Here is a 20,185-nt window from a genome sequence, read left to right on the forward strand (position 1 = left end):
CCAACTATTGTTTATGTTTTTTTTTCTGGTAAAGGACTGCACTTAGATTAGAAACCATTTGTGGTCATTGAGAAATGAAATTGTGTTTTCATTTCCTGACTACCAGTGAATCCTGTGTTGCTCCTCATCCCCAAGAAGCTAGAGCTTAAGGTGGAGTTTCCCTGTCTTTCTAATGCTAATAATGAGCTTTAGCAACTGCTGTACATACAGAAAGAAATGCAAGAATTTACTACTTGTTCTAGGACAAGAGTTTTCATTTCTGGCTGAATGTTTGAGCAGAAATTCATGAACCAAGCAGAGAACATATGCATGCCGATAGGGGGGTTAACTGGTAGATGGACCTTAGGAAAACATAAAATAGGAGACAATGGTAGGATGTGGGGCTGCAATAAAATCCCTACAACCTCTCAGCAGATTGTATGAGATCCCTGCCCTGTTTAATCCCTGTGCATCTGCCATTCCCGCTTTAAAGGCAAGGAAAACTCTCTGCAGGCCTTGCTGACTGGGATCAGCATGGTTCTCAATTTCCTTCATGGCAATGGATAGAGCTCTGTATTTGCATCTTGAGCCCTCCTTGTACAGGATGTCAATTGGCAGATGAAATAACCGGCCCCATGTTTCCTATCTCTCATTTGGGAGAGAGAAAAGTTAGACATAAGCTGTCCTGTGATGCAGAAGGCAATTCAAGGACTAAAAGATCAAAGGTTGTAGACATCAGGTGATGAAGGAAAGCCTGGGATAAAGAAAACCATTTCTCCTTCGCAGCATGAAACATCTCACCAGTCAGGCATCATGAAATGCAATATGGATTTAGTCTCAGGGAGACAGGACTGAGATTACCAGTGTACCTTTTTTTATTTGAAGTGTATTTCTCCTCCAGTTGCTGAAAAAAAATCCATGAATTCCAAAGACTTTCTCCTCTATCTAAATGCTTATTTCAAATAACCATGTCTTTTGTCCTTTTAATTGGTGAAAAGGTCTGTGGTATTACAGACAGACATTCTGTCTTCATCTCCTTTTCCTTCTTGGGTCTTCACTGAAGCAGAAATAATATCTGGTGCTCTTTTAACCATTTAACTGCCTGGTCATTGTGCAAAGACAGTTATAGAATTGTCTCCAGCATTACAGAACACACTTGCTCTGCCCTTGAAGGCTAGAATCCATGTAGGCTGCAGTCTGGGATAGGCACATGATGGTACAAGATTCCATGTCCTCACATCTGGTTTTGTTAAGGCAATTCTTATAGAAAATTGTGCCAAAGAGGATGGATGTTATCTACAAGTTATGGATGCCAGCCTAGGATCTGGTGGAATGCCATAACTTGTTCTAAGATGTGGTCTGGCATTATTTTTGGAGTTAATAAGACAGTTTATTTGGCAAATTCATTCTTGGTTTAATACTACCCTGTTGGTGCTTTAGACTGTTGGTAGAAAAATACAAAAGGAGAAATGCTGTTGGAAGCAAGATGAAAAGAATTCCTAAGGAAGAATCATATCAATTCAGATATTGAATCCCTGGAGATTTCTCCATTGTCTCCCCAATGGAAAGGCAGCAGAGTTTCAGAAGGAGGCCTGCTAAAGGCAACATGGCGATGACCTAGATGGGACCATAAATTTCAGGTAAGCAATAGGATTACAGATCAACTGATTTTGTTGTAACAGAAGTCCCAGAGACCTTTCATTGAAAACACTGGACAATTTTCCAGACTATAGACCTTTGGTGCAATGGAAATCAGTCGTGAAGAGGAATGTCAAATAGCAGACCTCAGGGAAAGCTTAGCAAAGAACAAAGAATGTAAGGATTTTGCCTCTGGATGCTTTAAAGTGGTCTAGTTACTTCTGAATGCATTCACAGATGCAAGGAAGTTAAGAGCATAAACCATTAGCAAAGTCATGAGAAGAATCTGTCAAATGAAGTCACAAGTGAAGAGCTGGGGGTGCCTATGCTTGGCTTTGGGGGAACAGAGTGATAGTTACAGATGATGAAGAGGATGGTTACACTGACTATGAAATCTCTTCTAGATCAATCTTTTGCCATAACTCAGTCCTTTCCGTCCATGAAATTATATGGAATATTCTAGTCTAGAATTGTAATTCACTGTAGGTAGTGAACCAGTAAAGGATGTAGCAATGCAGACTTCATTGTATTTTGATTCATAAGATTCCAAAGATGGTTCTTTGAAGTCCAACTGTTTTTCCCCACCAGAAAAGAAACCCATCAGCCTTCAAAAAGATATTTGATTGCAGGGTAGGTTGTGAGATTCCAATGTCTCACCAGTCACAACAACTGAGTGTGTATGAGTGTGTGTGTGAGTGTGTGTGTGTGTGTGTGTGTGTGTGTGTGTGAGCGAGTGTGAGTGAGGGGAGGGCAAGAGGAAGTAGGGTTTCAATGGGCTAGCCTGGAAATATGACATTTCTTTGTGTTGGTAGAAAATGCCTCAGAGGCTCTGGTTTGATGTGCAGAAACCTGGAAACAGGTTAAGGAAAAACAACACTACATTTAATTGGCACTTATGCCTGGAGAGAGCTTTGGGATGGAAGGTAAGACTCTTATACTCCATGCCTGCTTCTGTTGCTAATTCCTTGTGGTTACCAGGGAAGGTCCTTGACCTCAACATCCTTGATCTGTTAAATGGGGATAATATCCCAAAGTAATGTTGTTAGGATACACATCCCAATTTGTGCATAAAACCAGAATTTTCCAGGATCTGGGAACCCTATATGATAATACCTGATACTTATTCAGGACTTCCAAATTTGCAAAGTATTTGGAAGTACTCATTTCACATGAGCCCCACGACTACTCTGTGGAGTTAGTGATAATGAAATTGAGATTCAGAAGGTGAAATAACTTGCCTATGTATTGGTCACACAGAACTAATTTGGGATTTCACCACACACACACACTTTGATTTTAGTACTCAACTATACCGTGCCTCCTTTTATTCTATCATAACACCCATTCTGACTGGTGCCAGGTTTTTTGTTTTTTTATCTTAGAGGGACACTGGTAATGTGACAGCCTGGGAGGACATATCGGGGAATGAGGAAGAGGAGATGTCTCCCTGTTCCCCTGTGCTCTAGGGCTGAGGCAAGAGAAATGTGGTCAAGGCCAAAGCATCCCTCTGCAGTTCCATGGCAACTAAGGACTCTGGCCAAATTAACTTCCTTATTCTTTAGTTTTCTGATAGTGTTTTAGAGATCAGAAGCTATTTAGGTTAAGTGGCACTAAGCTGCCTTCATTTACACCTAACCAATCTGTCATGCTCTAAGTACTTCAGACAGGTCTTAAGAGTCTCCCAAGATTAAATCCACAAAACTGAAGCATGAGACTTCTGCATTTGCTCAAATGTTCTATTTCAAAGGGTTTGGGAGAATAAAAATTTAAATGACAAACTTCAGTCCATGGGGTTGTTTTTTAAGAGGCAAATAAATGGTGGATGCATGGTGATAAGAATCCAAATGTCTGCCAGGACTCCCTGGTGGGACCCTACATGAAGCCCACTGATAACACATCAGCTGTTAGGGTGCAGGGGAGGAGGGTGGCAGTGGAAAGAGATCCCAAAGGATGCCCCTAGCATTAGGGTGGTATTCACCTTTCTCCTCATCCATTCCCCAAAACCCAAAGTGATCCTTGGACATGAACATCCCCAGCCATGTCCTCATGTCCTTGAGAATGGGGAAAGACAGTAGCTAAGATCACCTGGCACCCCAAAGTCTTGTTGGAAACATACCGGCTATTGACAGGACGTGTCCACGTTCTGTTTGAGTGGCCTTACTGGAGGTAAACCATAAAGGAACAGTTAACATTTATTCATATGTGGTACTGATTAGGAAATAGCTCTACAAACACAAGTTACTTAGAAACAGCAAGTCAGAAACAGGAGAAAATGATGCTGTAAATACATTAATACATTTCCAAAATGTGTTTGATTTTCCTTTTTTGTTTGTTTTGTAATTTGCTTGACTAGCACCATCTGTACACAAGAAAGTATGAACATAAATGTTTGGATAATAAAGATTTGCAAGGCACTTAAACAGTCTTTCGGGGTATTTGTTGGTTGTTGTTGTTTTGTTTAGCTCTCAGCAGCAGCAGTCCTGCTTCCACCCTACCCCTTCCTCAGCCAAAGCCAGGAAAGAACAAGGTTGCCTTTGCTAGCAGTTTGTATGTATAAACGTGTCCTTGAAAGTTCCTCAAAGTGCTCTTTTCAGTCTCGCAGGGGCTTTCAGATCCCTGGGCTTCCCGACATTTTGCTCCTTCACTTGTGGGTTTGGTGTTGGCACCCTTCCTAGAGAAATGAAAGGAAAAGAAAAATCGCCTGCCGCTCAACGCTCGCTCCAGACATGCCACCGACCTTCATCCTCATTCTGTGGTCTTTGGGGTGCTGTCTTTGCAGAGGGCCCGATTGAGAGTGACTGGGTTTTTTTTCTGGGGAGTCCTGGGTTGTGGGTGGGTGGTATGGAGGTGGAAGATGGGGTAGAGGCGAGAGAAAGGGAGGGGAGGAGTTGACTCTCTTTATCGGCGCCTGGAGGTGATGTCAAAACAAGTGATCATCATGAGGTGGGCCTTGCAGAAGTTGACCCTGTTCTCTAGGCGCTCAGTCACACACTCCAGAGCTTCTAGGTACTCCAAGGAATCCAGTTCCAATACCTGCTCCAAGTCAACTGCAAGAGAGAAGAGAGATGGTGGGGATACAGCGTAAAGGGAGAAGACTGACTGACTTGAATGTCCGTCCAGATCAGGTGGCAAGCTTTTTGCCTTGGTGTCTTCCCCCTTGTATCTTTTGTTTTCACATTACCAAAATTTCTCCCAGTGTCTCTTCCCCTACCCCTTCTAGACATCCCATCCCATATTAACATATCACATATTTTAAAATGTAATATTTTATTTTTCTCAATTACATATTAAAACAATTTTAACATTCATTTAAAAATTTTTTGAGCTCCAAATTCTCTCCCTTTTTCCCCTCCCTCCTTTATTGAGATGAACAATGATATAAGTTATACATGTACAGTAATGCAAAACATATTTCTATGTCAGCCATGTTGTGAAAGAAAACACAAACAAAAGAAAAATAATGAAAAGTAAGCCTTGATATGCACTCAGACTCCATCAGTTTTTTCACTGGAGGTGAATAGCATTTATCATCCTAAGTCCTTCAGAATTGTCTTGGATCTTTGTATTGCTGAGAATAGCTAATCATTCACAGTTGATCATCATACAATATTGTTTTCTTCTTTCTTTAAACATTTATTTATCTATCTAGTCATTCATTTACTTATTTACTTACTTATTTAGTCATTTATTTGTTTGTTTACTCATTTATTCATTCATTCATTAGTTGCCAGGCAATGAGAGTTAAGTGAGTTGCCCAGGGTCACACAGCTAGTAAGTGTCAAGTGTCTGAGTCTGGATTTGAACTTAAGTCCTCCTGAATCCAGGGGCAGTGCACCACCTAGCTGCCCTTTATCATACAATATTTTTGATACTGTTTAAAATGTTCCCCTGCTTCTGCTCATTTCACTTTGTATCAATTCATGTAAGTCTTTTCAGGTTTTTTTGAGAGTATCTTGCTCATCATTTCTTATAGTACAACAGTATTCCATCACAATCATTGAATATAACAACTTGTTCAGCCATTTCCCAGTTGATAGATATACCCTCAATGTCTAATTCTTTGCCACCACTAAAAGAGCTGTTATAAATATTTTTTGTATATATTTTCCTTTTTTGTTTTTTATCTCTTTGAGATACAGGCCTAATAGTGATATTGCTTGGTCAAAGGGTATGCACTATTTTATAGCCCCTTGAGAATAGTTCCAAATTTCTCTACAGAATGGCTGAATCAGTATACAACTTCACCAACAATGCATAAATATCTCAATTTTCCCACATCTCTCTCAACATTTGTCATATTAGCCAGTCTGATAGGTATGGGGTGGTAGCTCAGAGTTTTAATTCACATTTCTTTAATCAATAGTGATTTAGAGCATTTGTCAACCTATATTTTTAAAGACAAAAAAAGAAAAAAATAAGAAAAACTGATCAATACATTTAAAAAGTCAGAAATATGTATGCAACGTTCCATCTCTGTGTATTTCTCCACCTCTGAAAAGGAAAGGGGTTGTCTTTTCTTTGAGGTCTCCTAATTTCAATCCCTAGATCTCATTCCTAAAGAAGCACATACACTTTATCTTACATACTAAGCCTGCTCTAGCTTGAAAATGGATCCACTTACTGGTATTAATTATAACAATTACTTGTATAAGTATCATATATATATAGTGTTAATTGATTAGTTAATTAGTTAATAATTGATTCAATAGTGACAGTTAAAATGTACAGAGCTCTAAGGTTTCCCTGGCCCATTACCTCATTTGATCCTCACACCGCTAAGGACACAAATGAAGAGGCCTAGTCTTGGAAAGATGATGTGACTTGACCTGGGCTAAACAGCTAATAGGTTTTGAAACTGTAATTCAAATTTCAGGTCTGCTCCTTTGCGCCTCAGCTAAATGTACCTCTGATTGCTGCGTCAATCATGCATTCCACAAATATTTACTGAGTGTTTCTATTTCTCTAGTGCTTAGAATATTTATTGGATATCACATTTCTATAGTGCTTAGAAAGCCAAACTGGTCAAATGTTTTTTGGGTTTTTTTGCTATTTTTTTTTTGGGGGGGGGATGAGGCAATTGGGGTTAAGTGACTTGCCCAGGGTCACACAGCTAGTAAGTGTCAAGTGTCTGAGGCTGAATTTGAACTCAGGTCCTCCTGAATCCAGGGCTGGTGCTTTATCCACAGTGCCACCTAGCTGCCCCTTTGCTATGTGTTCTTAACAAGGCTCTGAAAAAATCTGAACCTGAATGACTTCCCCAGATCTCCACTGCATTATGCTGGAAGGGAAGGGGAAAAGGTTGCTTATTTCCTCATTGAAAGTTCTGTAATGGGAGGCTAGGATAGCAGAGAACTTCAGGGAGAAGGTTAGGAAGAGGAACCAGTATTCAGCAAAGAGTGGCTGGGCAGAGGGTATCGGAACCCCTGCCAGGCCCTTTTGCCTTTTCTGGTAGACCTCTGCTTCCTCCCAGAAAGGGGCATCTCCCAAACGAGAACAGAAAGTTAGTTAATGTTGAGGTCAACCTCATTTTTACAGGGGATGAAACTGAGGCCCAGGATCACATGGACAGCACAGGTTAGTGGAAGGAGCCCTGGATTTGATTGTACAAGTTCAGGGCCAAGCCCTCTCCTGGAGCGTCAAACATAGGTGATGAAGTAGATCTTGCACTGGGCCCAGAGCCAGGAAGACCTCAGTTCAAAGCTGGTTTCAAATATTTACTAGTTGAGTGATCCTGGGCAGGTCACCTAAGCCTGCTTGCCTCGGTTTCCTCACCTGTAAAATGAGTTGGAGAAGGAAATACCAAACCACTCCAGTATCTCTGCCAAGAAAAAGCCCAAATGGAGTTACAAAGAGTGGAAAATGATTGAACATAACCTTCCCCTTGCCCCCGTAAAATATAGGGATAGGGAACAGAGCTGTGATTCCATTGGCATAGATGACTTCCACATGAGGAAACTCCCTCTACAAATGTTGATCAATAACTCTTCTGCAACATAGCCTTAAGGAATTGCTTAGAGCACTAAGAGATTAAGTGATTTGCCCAGGGTCACAAAGAGTGAGCTTATGTTGGAGGTGGGCCTTCACCCCAAGTTCTTCTTGCTTCAAGCCCAGATCTCTATCTGCATTATAGAAAGTGATACATTGGATAAATATACCTGTAAGCCATTACTGGTGCTAGCAAACTATTTCTGCCCCAGTAAATTAAATATTTAGTGCTGATCCCACATCAATGTTAAGTTTTGAGACTGACTTTAGATTCGTTGTTGTTGCTTAACTAGTTATTCCAATTGTGTCCAATTCTTCATGACCCCACTTGGGGTTTTCTTGGCAAAGATACTGGAATGGTTTGCCATTTCCTTCTCTGGCTCATTTTACAAATGAGGAAACTGAGGCAAACAGAGGTTAAGTGACTTGCCCAGGATCATACAGCTAATAAGTTTCTGAGGCCACATTTGAACTCAGGTCTTTCTGCCTCCAGGCTGGGTGTGCTATCCACTCAGCCACCTAGTGACCCAACTTCAGATTTTCCATTTCATAAATAAAATGGCTGGTAATTAATGAAGCAGCAATTGAAGCCTGTCTTTTAAAAACATCACAAGAACTATTATGAATTGGGTTTATATGGTCACTGAGATTTGGGGTTTTCTATTAAACCAAAATTACATTTTGGGGCTTCCTCCCCTTGACTCTTCTGGTATCCCCCCACCCCTGGCTTTTTTCTAAGATTGTAAATTCTATCCTGTTAAAAGCTTTATAAATGCTTTTCAATTCCAGGCTAGAAATGCAGTGTGATTATGTGGTGTGGGAACAGATTTATAATACAGCCTTTATGTCTGGGTGATCTTCTGCCACATGTATAAAAGGAAAAAAATCTCATTTTCAGGTGCTCTGGACTGAGACACATAAGAAGTAATCTTAGGAGCAATATTTACCACCCTTTCCTGCATCTCCTCTCCCAACCACTCCCCCCACCCCCATCCAATCTTTCACTTATTGGTTCTTGGTGAGTAGGATTACTTGTTCATTTCAAATATCTCTATTCATTGCTGTAAGTGGGAGGGTTTTGTGTGTGTGTGTGTGTGTGTGTGTGTGTGTGTGTGTGTGTGTGTGTGTGTGTGTGTGTGTGTGTGTCTAGAAAAGGAGTGAATGATGGGTAGCATTCACTTGGAGTGAGACCAAAGGGAAGGAAGTATCTCTTGAATGGCTCTGCCTGCACCATCTAAATTTTGGCAGCCTGGTACAAAGTCCTAGTTGCCTTTCCTTAGTTGTGGTTCTATCTCCATTTGATAAGAATTCTATGTGCTCATTTCTAGAGTCTCTCTAACTCTGCTCCAAGGTTACAGGTCAGACTGTTTAGCTGGAAAGCACTTTAGGCCACAATGACAAAAACAAACCCAGGCACTTACATTCACTGAGCCATTTGTTGGGATCCAGCATCAGATACTGCTTAGTCATCTCCAGTTCCTTCATTAACCACTCATACTTGGCCCGGACCTCAGCAATCCTCTGCTGGCGATGCTCCAGGATTTTCAGCTTTGCATTGAAGCATATCACCTCCTAGTACATAGACAATGAGGGGAGATGGGGTGGGGTTGGGGGTGGGGAGAGAAAGGAGAGAAAGACTTTGAGGTCAAATATATCCAGTCCAATAACTATTGAATAAACAAGGGACAAGTCATCTGGAAGCTTGGAAAGGGCCCGAGGAATCTTAGCTATTTCTCTGCTTAGGAAACAATGATGAAGATACTCTACAGTACTGGGGGCTGACTGTTTAGACTTAGGATCTGCCCAGAGTGCAGGAGCTTCATGGCCTTCCCATGGAGAAAGCCCAAGGTACTATATATAAGCAGGGCATGTACTTATTGGGTCTGTCAAGTCAATGATACAGAATGGAGCCTCAGGAGTCCGGGTGCATCCCTCTGCCTTTAGGAATACCAGATAGAGTGAACTTTTAAATCTCTGCTAGAGATGCCACCCACAAAGCTATCTGGGGACTACCTTCCTTGTGTTTCACAACCCTGATGTTCGAGTCAGAACCTTTCCACTTATGCTTTGGACCCTCTTGTTTGGTTCTCTATGGAAAGAGAGAATCACAGCTTGCCATCACCCATTCATTGTCCCTTTAGATGAATGAGTTGGTGCCCTCCTCTGTCCTGACATCCTCTTTGCAGCCCCCAGATGTTTCGAGGTAGCTCTCACCTTGCTGTCAATGCCTCGACGCCGCTGAAGCCTCTCCACATCATCAATTTCATAGACTTTGATCTCAAAGGGTTCCCCTAGATTCCTCTGCGTGTTCCGCATTGGGCCATCCACCCAGCGGACACCAGCACTGTTTGAAGGTTTTCTCACTGGGGACGTGGTGTCAAGTGAGAGAGCTGGAATGAGCCTCCGTCTCTGAGAACCTGGATAGGAATTAATCCATAAGTTAATCATTCTTCTCTCTTTTGATTTCCTTTGGTCCAATGGGATACAGGCATGGGCCAGGGTCAAAACCCTCAGGCTGTGTGGCGAGGGTATGAATCTGAGTCTTCCTGCCCTCTCTCTCCAATGACCTCTGCTAAATTCTTTCTTTAGGCTGCTCTGCTGACTCTTCTCCCCATTCTAGAGAAACCTCTTCCCCCACCCCCCACTACTTCTCACATTAGAAGGATTTTCCACCCCCAAGGCCTCACCTTCTCATTGGCTATTTCCTTCAAGAATTTCCCATTTAAAGAGGAAGACTAGGTCAAAGATATATTGATCTCCCTCCAGGCTGTACTGCAGACTCATTGCTATAAGATTTTCTTGACCATGCTTCTCTTCCAGGTATCTGATCCCCTTCCCACCACCCTTTCAATTCCCTTTTCTTCCCTCATTAGAATGTAAGCTCCTAGAAGACAGGAACTGACTTCCTCTCTCCCTCTCTTCCTCCCTTCCTTTCTCCCTTCCTCCCTCCCCCCCTTCTCTCTCTCTCTCCATTTTTCTAACATTTATATAGCATTTACTATGGGCCAAGCACATAGTATTTATTCCTGAAGTAAGTATTACATATTTACTTCTGAAGTTCAATTAAGGCATGCATTTTTAAGAACTATCCCATCAGATCACTGCACTTATTCAATGTCATAGGCCATATTAGCTATATAAACTGGATGACCTTAACGTCTCACAATGGCTGTCAAAGAATTATTCATGTTGCTTGGGGGAAGACACATCTACAAACAACTAATACTAGAGCCTTAGGTGTCGTTAAATCATACTTTATTAGCTTTCACTAAGTTTTTTGGATAGCAAACCCCCTCCTATAATGAAGTTAGTCATTCACTGGGTCCCTAGTGAGGGCAAAGAACTACATCTGGTCCTGTGGGTCATTGGAAGGGAGAAGAATAAGACAAACTTCCTAATCTCAAGGAGTTTATAGTCAAAATGGGAAGCTGAAAAAAAATGCCTGGGAAACAACCAGAAAATAATGATAAAAAATGATAATATGCTGTCCTTTTAATGAAAGGATGATGTTACTAAGCAACCATCTGGAAAGCACATGCTCTGAGCTATTTGGTTAGTGGCCTAGTGGCCAGCCTGCACTGGGAGCTGTCCAAACTGTCTTACCCAGATCCCCTCGTGACCAGGGACACACATCTGCAAGACCATCTGGATGAGGTTAGGGGACAGCCTATGGCTAAAGCTCACTGGCCAATCCAAGGACTGAACCCACAACCTTGGCTTCATGAGCACAGGCCTCTGAGATGGAACTGATCTGAAGAGAGAGTCAGCAAGCAAGAAATCATACATACAGTGGAATCCAAAAGAAATCATCTATAGCTGAAGATGGAGACCCTTTACCAATAGAAAGGAAAGCAGAGAAAATGCTTCAGTAAGAGCCCTAATGAAACTCTTCTGTGTATCACTGATTCCATAGGTTGTGTGGGTGTGTAAGACAACCAGGACCAAACAAAGACTGAAAAAAACCCAACCAAATGCACAACCCAGGTTCACAAAGGGAATAAATAAAGAGGCTTGGTGAAAACAGCAGCTACAAACCAAGACCTAGAGGATTTCTTTCCTAGTTGATATCTATTCCAGGTTAGCCTCTAGGAAAGGAGGCCTGGCTTAACCAGCCAGTCTCCGTCTTTACGTATGAGGCTTCGGGCAAAAATGTTTAATACTTACTTTAGGAGTAAATACTCTGTGCTGGGCACATAGTAATTGTGATATAAATGGTAGGGAATGAAAGAAATAAAATTTAAAAAAGAAAAGGAAAGGAAAGAAAGACCCAGAAAAGAAAGAGAGAGACAAAGAAAGAGAGAGAGAGAAGAAGAGAGAAGGAGAGAGAGGCAGGGAGGAATGGAAGAAGGGAGGGAAGAAGGAAGAGAAAAAAGAATGAAGAAGGAAGGAAGGGAGGGAGGGGGGGAGGGAAGGAGGAAGAATGCAAGGAATGAAGCAAGAAAGACTGTAACTCAAGTGGTGATCACAGAGTTTTATGGTTGGATGGGACCTTCTCCCTAATTCTCCCCCCCACCCTATTATAGTCTATAAAAATTTAGTGTTTTTCCTCACAACAACTTTGTGAAGATGATCTTGCAAGTATTACTGTCCCCATTTCACAGATGATACAACTAAGACTCAGAAATTTTTAAGTGGCTGGACCAAGGTCACTCAACTAGTTCAGGAGGTTGTAATCTGTCTGAAAGGAAGGAGCGTGCATTTCAGGAATGATTAGAAAATTGCAAAACAAGGGAGAACAAAACATCACCACCACCACGTTTTTGGGTGAGCAAATCTCAAGGAATAGACTCAGATTTACCATTAATCATGAGTGTATAATCTATGATGTAAATGATGCCAGGCTGGAAGGGAGTTATAGGTCTGAGGCTAGGCACAACCAACAGAATTGAATGAGGCCCTACAGAGCTCTGTCATAAGCACAATTAAACAGTATACCTTCCTTTTAACGTGGATTATCTGACTATTCCCCATACCTGGAATGCGCTAACCTCTCTTGGTTTTCCTGTCTTTCTTCAAGACTCAACTCAAGTTCCACCTTCTGCAGGGAGCCTCTCCCTGTCCTCTCAGTGGCTAGGGCCTTCTCTTCTCAAATTGCCTCCTGTCTATTCTGTATACATTTTGGATATATTTAGTTATTTGTATGTTTGCATTCTACATGTAATATGTTTACATGTCTCCCTTGTTAGAATATAAGATGCTTGTCTTTATTTGTATTCCCAGTCCTTAGTTCAGTGCCTGGTGCGTAATAAGTGCCTAATAAATGCTGACGACTGAGTACCTGGGAAGCATGTGTGTGTAGTGATTGGAGCAGAACATAAAGATTATTGTCCACAGTAACCACAATGACTGTAACAATGGGCGTTCAACATAGAAAGGCAAAAACTGGGTTGATTCTAGTGGTTATGTAAAAAAAGACACATCCTTCTTTGTGTTAATAGGATCCAAGGATGTAGAGCTGGAAGGTACTGCATAGGTTTGGTCACTTCATTATACAGATGAGGAAACCAAGGGTCAGGAGGGTTTAGTGACTTGATCAAAATAACAAACAGTAGGTATCAGAGGCAGGATTTGAACTTGGGTCCTCTGACTCAAGAGCCAGTGCTCCTTTCCCTATGCCAAGCTAACAGATACCTTTCTTCCGAGTAATGTTCTTGGCAAAGGAATTTGTTTGGGTGTCTAGTGAATAGTACCTGATGTGCCAGAACAAAATACATCAATAAATTTCCAAAGATAAAGTATTGTCATAAAAGCTACAGTTGTATGTTCCAAATTCTTGAGCTAGAACAATGCCTGTAATAAGAATGGTTAAGCCAAATGGGTTCAATGAAAACAAAAACAAAAGGTCTTATATTTTCATCCAGATGGGAGGTTATATTTGTTTTTTGTCCTGGGAAGTCATAAAGTTCTTTTTCATTTGTTTGACAGAGAGAAAACTTTAGCCCTGCAATTCTCCAACATATCGTTCTCAAGACAGAAACATGAGTGCTGAAGACTTGCTAAATCCTCAAATCAGAGAGGTGCCTGCTTGGAAAGGGCATTTTATATTGATGTATAAAGAGTCTTACTTAACAGGACCCTTAAGCAGTCAAGGCCAGGATGCTAATTTTTCATCCCAGTGATCTCAAAGGACATGCAAAACATTTAATCCCAGTGATTTTAAAATATTGTAATCTATTTTCACCAGAATTATATATGGAAGAGAAAGAGTGTTATATGGTAAAAAAAAATGTGTTAGAGTTGTAATCAAGGAACCTGTGTTCAAATCTCAGCTTTGGAAGCTGAAGATATTTCCAAATGATTTAAAATTATGGTATATTTTCACCAGAACTATGTATAGAAGATAGGGAGTGCTTTATGCTGGAAAAGGTGATGGAGGAACCCGGGTTCCAATCTCGGCTTTGTTATACTTACTTTTAAAAGTTGGTCATGTCGTTTCACTTGTCAGAGTTTAGTTTTCTCATATGTAAAATTAACTCGATAATTACAAGATCTCTTCTACTCTAGATCCTAAGGGCACCACTTTCTTTGGTCTGTTAAACACCACTTCCAATAGCATCTCAACAAAGCAAGAAATATGGAGTAAGGGTTAGGAATTTGGGGTTCTTTTACCTTCTTTATCACTAACTCTCTGTTAACTTAGGCAAATGCCACAAATTTTCTGTCAGTTTTCTCATTTATAAAGTTGGTTTAACAATATCTGTCCTATTTACTTCAAAGGGCTTGTTGTGAAGTTCAGAGGTGAATATCTGGAAAGTTGAGTATTATACAAGCATAGATGTAGAGAGATAGGTAAAGGGACTAAGTTATCACTTGCTATTAGAAAATGTGAGACAAAAATCAACAGTTTCTCTTAGGATTTTCTAGTCAACAAAACAATTACTATTTTGCATGTGTGTGTGTGTGTGTGAGAGAGAGAGAGAGAGAGAGAGAGAGAGAGAGAGAAAGGGATCGGGAGAGAGAAAGAGAGAGAGAGAGAGAGAGGGAGAGAGGGAGAGAGGGAGAGAGGGAGAGAAAGAGGGAGGGAGGGAGGGAGAGAGAGAGAGAGAGAGAGAGAGAGAGAGAGAGAGAGAGAGAGAGAGAGAGAGAGAGAGTGAGTGAGTTGTGGGGAGAAACTAAAACCATTTCTTAACTCTCAATTCCTTTTGTGTTTGAGAAACTAGAGCCCTAGGGAATTTCACTTCACTTGGGGTATGATAAGACCTAAAAACTAAATTGAGAAAAGGTTAAATGACAATGGAGTTTATATACCGAAAGAGCCAGTAGACGCTAAGGCAGTTGAAAAAAGTTTAGAGAAGAGCTCAGAAGAAGTATTATTAATAGAAGAATTCCAAGAAGAGGCCAAAGGGCAGACCTGATCTCAGGTGAGTACTTGGTACCTGTTGGTGAAGCCTGAGTGAGAGGAAGACTTTCTAACACTGGCTGAAAGAGTTTACTAGGAAAGCTAGCATAGATCCTGAATCAGAGAGCTAACTGGGAAAGCTGGAGAGAGTTTTGCAACTATTGGCCAAGACTGCCAAGTGAAAATAGAGCTTTTTCTTTTAATGGGGGGGGGTGTGGAACTTAATTTAATTTTATTTTTTAATAATAATAAAAATTTTTATTTAATGTTTTGAGTACCAAATTCTATCCCTCCTTCCCTCCCTCTCCTCCCCCTCCCCTGAGGTAATAAGAGTCAGATATAGGTTATACATGTGCAATTATGTAAAACATTACCATATTAGTCATTTTGTATAAGAAAATTTGAATAAAAAATTAAAGAAAGTGAAAAATAGCATGCTTCAGTCTGTGTTTAATCAATATCAGTGTTACAGCCTTTTCTTAAGGGAAAAAGCTAACTAATTGCAGGACTTCTAGTAGATTGAAGATGTTACAGGTAGCACTGAAGGTAGTTCCTCAGTTGAGAACCATAGCTGAGGTACAAGAGGAAGATGAAGAAATGTCGACTACAAGCACTATAACTTCTTCTGTGTAAGAAAGAGGCTTATTAAGCATAGCAGTACCTAGACGATGGTATAGGTGATTAACAGTATTCCTAGTGTGTGTCATACATATTAAATGACCCTGAAAATAGCTAGTTAAGTCACTTTGCTGGGATTATACAGCCAATGGGGGTCAGGGCAATACTTTATTTATTTTTTTTAGTGAGGCAATTGGGGTTAAGTGACTTGCCCAGGGTCACACAGCCAGTAAGTGTCAAGTGTCTGAGGCCAGACTTGAACTCAGGTCCTCCTGACTCCAGGGCCGATACTCTATCCACTGCGCCACCTAGCTGCCCCTTCAGGGCAATACTTTAATACAGGTTTTATTGGCTTTGAGGACAAGTCTCAGTCTACTGTGTCAACCCAGTAATTTATATCTATACAATGCTTCTTCGGATTTTACAAAGGACTTTCAGGTACATTGTTACCTTTGATCTCCACAACATCCTAGTGAAGCTATGGAGAGGGACCATAGTATAACCGAAATAGCAGTGAACTTGGAGCTTGGACACCTGGATTCATGTTCCAGCTCAAACATTTAATAGATATGTGACCCTGGACAAATATTCAATTTTTTATATTTAAAATAAGGACAATAATACCTGTATATGCCTCATAGGTTTGGGTAAATAATATGCATGCCTTAAATCACTATATACATTTGATTCAGCAAACATTTATTGAATGCAGTGGGGAAACAAAAACAAAAGCAAAACAATCTCTGTCCTCAAGGTTACAGTTTTAATTTACATAGATAAGAATAAACAAAATACCATGTATGTACATGCACATATGCATATACATGTATGTGTGCATACAGAGTAAATATAAAGTATTAATTTGTGAGGGGGATGGGAAGCAGGAGAGAGCCCTAATGGTTGAGAGGATTAGGGAAATCTCCTGTAGAAGAGACCATGTGATTTGGAGGAGAGATTCTATGAGGGAGGTAGAGCATTCCAGGCCTGGACAAAGGCACCAATGTGGGAGATGCAATGTTCTATATGAAAAAGAGCAAGTAATCTAATTTAGCTAGAACATAGTAGGAGGAGTAATATACTAACAGTCTGAAAAAAATAGTTTGAAGTCAGATTATAAAGAGTTCTAAATGAAAGAGAGGATTACTTCTTTCTATTTTATCTTAGCAATAGGGGGCCAGTGAAAGGTCGTAAGTAAGAAGGGACATCTTCAGACCTATGACTTAGGACTATCGCTTTAGGAGCTGTGTTGAGTAGAAAAGGAAGAAAAGAAAGAGGCTGAAGGTGAAAGGGGCCATGGCACCAAGTTGGGAAGAAGAGATAATATATTAGTTAACAGAGTCAAGTTCCCCAAAGATCTTGATAGGGTAAAACATGGTTGTTATTCAGTCATTTCAATTGCGTCCGACTCTCCATGACCCTACTCGGGGTTTTCTTGGTAAACATACTGGAGTGGTTTGCCATTTCCTTCTTTGGCTCATTTTACAGATGGGTAAACTGAGGCAAAGAGGGTTAAGTGATGTGCCCAGGGTCACACCGCTACTAAGTGTCTGAGGCCGGATTTGAACTTGAGAAGATGAGTCTTTCTGACTCTAGGCCCACTGTGCCACTTAGCTGCCCATATAAAGCACTGAAATAAATATAAGATAACATTTGGAAGGGATACATATTAAATGTTGCCCATGACTAAAAAGGAAAAATCAGCTTTATGAAGTTCAAGATGAGAAAGGCAGGAATTTGTCTGAAGAAGATCTGGGGACTTCACTTGACTTCATACTGAATATGTCAACATCATTTGGCAGCCAAAAAAGCGAATGCCATTTTGGACTGCATTAAGAGAGGCAGAGTTTCCAGGAAAACAAAAGATGACTGTCTCCCTGTCCTCTGGCCTAGGGCAGGCCACATGTGGATTCCACATCTGGGTTACTGTGTTCATTTCAGGACATTATTTTTAAGGAAGGACATTGATAAGCTTATCAACATGCAGGAGAAGGCAGCCAAGATGGCAAGGGCCTCAATTCTGTGCTCTGAGAGGGCTTGCTGAAGGAACTAGAGCGTGTTTAGTCTGAGTGGGGGCAAGGGATGGAGAACAAGCTCTTTTCAAGAGCATATGAGGCTGTCACATATAAGAGAGGTTAGACTTTTCTGTTTGGCCCCAAAGGGCAGAACCACAAGGAGGCAAATTTAGGTTTAAGATATGGGGGGGAAAACACTCAATGCTAAAAAACAAAAAACAAAAACCCTCCCAAATTCCCAAACATGCTAAAAGTAGAAGTGACTTGCCTCCAGAAGTATTGGATTTCCTTTCACTCAGAGATCTTCCTACTATTATTATCCCCATTTCACAGATGAGGAAACTGAGATTAAGGGCCACACAACCAACAGAATTGTGAACCACTGGAGCATAATGAAAAGTGCACTGGATTTGGAGTCAGATGGCCTAGATTTTAATCTCTATTTACTTGACCTGGGTCACATCACTTAATCTCTTGGGGTCTCAGGTTGCTCCTCTGTAAAATGGGGAGAGTGGGGACAGGACTCTAAAAGATTCACTCAGTCCTTTCCTGCTCTAAACCCTATCTTACACATGACTGAGCCTGACTGTGAACCACACTCTCCTCATGCAGCATTCTTTCCACCATGTAGTGTTACTATAATCACCTGACACCCATATTTGTGACCCTGGGGTTTTCTGCTCATTTCTGATGCTGAGGGGGCAGTGATGCAGCTCTCCCCTGGGAAAGAATATGGGTTTAGAAACACTAAGAGCATCCTAACATGTCTGCCCTATAACTGAATGGAACCTAATCTAATTTAACCATGCATTGATTAATGGTCTTCTCATTAATTTGAGCAAAGAAGGTGGGTTTGCCTGGACAGGATTTCAGTAGCTTTTGCTCCCATCACTTAAGGTGTCTGATTATCTGACTGTGCATTAAATGAGATGAAGTTCCATCCAAAAGAGGATTTTACTGTGAATCAAGTGGAAGCTTGCTTTTCTACAATAATAGACAAGCCTGAGGATTTTTTTTTTTGGTATTTGTTTCAGTAACATGTACATTTTTTGCTTCAAAAGTACTCAGTGGATGGCTTATATGTATTACTGTGGTTTGTGGGGTTGTCACTGATATAGCACTGGGCAGAAGGACATACTACTGCATACCATGGTTCGGTTCTTAAGCAAGGTGCTTTCCTTCGGAATAGGCAAAGAAGTTAGAAGGATGCTCTCCTTCCTTCTTCATGGCATCCTCCCTCCCCTTCCTATCAATTCCTCTTTCCCAGACAGAGTGGGTCCTACCCACTAAGTACTGGAGATCTGACAGTCATCTGTCCAGGCTTCCTGATCTTCCAACCAAAGAAAAGGATTGGGTTTCTTTTCCATTTCAGCAGATCTATAGACTGATAAAGAAACCTAACATATGGAAACTCACTGCTCAGTGAAAAGGAACCAGGGGAGAAAAAAATCCCCCATCATCTTCTTATCATCTAGATTTTAAGATTTTAGATTATATGGACTAGAAGGGATCTTAAAATAATCTAATACATGGGTTTTTAACTTGGGGTCCCCACAGACCTCCCAGGGGGTAGATTTCAGGAGGTCTGTGAACTTACATAGGAAAAAATATTTTTATTTTCACTAACCTCTAAATGAAATTTAATGTTTCCTTCAATTATCTAAAAATATTCTGAGGAATCCATAGACTTCACTGGACTATTAAAGAGGTCCCCAACCCCTTCAAAAGGTTGAAAATTCCTGATTTAATGCAGTTTTGTTGCTGTTTAGTCATTTCAGTCATGTTGGACTCTCTGTGACCTCATTTGGGTTTTTTGGTACAAGATACTGGAGTGGTGGGCCATTTCCTTCTCCAGCTTGATGACTGATGATGAAACTGATACAAACAAGGTTAAGTGACTTGCCCAGGGTTATATATTATTATTATTATTTTAATAGAATTTTAAATTGCTTACAAGAATAGTTAGACAAATTCATATCTCCAACAGCAGTACATTGGCGTACAAATCTTTCTACAACTTATAAGTTATTAGTATTATTAACATGTATCATATTGGAAGAGAAGATGCTCACCACCACCACCACCATCATCATGTGACATCGATGTAGAACTTACTGTTAGCCAGGTATTGTGCTAAGCACTTTACAATCATCATTTCATTTGATCCTCACAACAGCTCTGGGAGGTGATGGTAGTGGTGGTGGTGATGATGATGATGTTATATTTATGTAGTGTTTACTATGTTTCAGACACTGTGATAACTGCTTTCTTTCTTTCGTTCCTTCTTTATTGCTGGGCTATGAGGGTTAAGTGACTTGCCCAGGGTCACACAGCTAGTAAGTGCCAAGCATCTGAGGCCAAATTTGAACTCAGGTACTTCTGAATCCAGGGCTGCACCACCTAGTTGCCCCGTATGCTAACTGCTTTATAATTATTATCTCATTTGATGTTCACAATAACTCTGAAAGGTAGGTGCTATTTTTATTCCCATTTTACAGATGAGGAAACTGAAACTGAGAAAGGAGCAGTGACTTGCCCAGGGTTATACATCTATTAAGAGTCTACAGTGAGATTTGAACTCAGGCCTTCTGACTCCAAACCCAGTGCTCTTAAA

General features: G+C 40.8%; 1 protein-coding gene across 1 annotated transcript in view; it reads right to left on the reverse strand.

Annotated features, from left to right (window-relative positions):
* Positions 1–428: 428 nt before the first annotated feature.
* The window catches only part of KIF26B (kinesin family member 26B), a 639,143-nt gene continuing 619,386 nt past the window's right edge, over positions 429–20,185 (reverse strand). The window contains exons 13-15 of the mRNA XM_043962875.1: positions 9,817–10,019; positions 9,024–9,174; positions 429–4,664 (exon numbers count right to left, since the gene is read on the reverse strand). Coding sequence (XP_043818810.1) covers positions 4,516–4,664; positions 9,024–9,174; positions 9,817–10,019 — 503 coding nt within the window. The 3' untranslated portion in view covers positions 429–4,515. The remainder of the gene's footprint in view (positions 4,665–9,023; positions 9,175–9,816; positions 10,020–20,185) is intronic.

This window comes from Dromiciops gliroides, chromosome 4 (genome assembly GCF_019393635.1).
Source record: "Dromiciops gliroides isolate mDroGli1 chromosome 4, mDroGli1.pri, whole genome shotgun sequence".
In the NCBI taxonomy this organism is placed as follows: domain Eukaryota; kingdom Metazoa; phylum Chordata; class Mammalia; order Microbiotheria; family Microbiotheriidae; genus Dromiciops; species Dromiciops gliroides.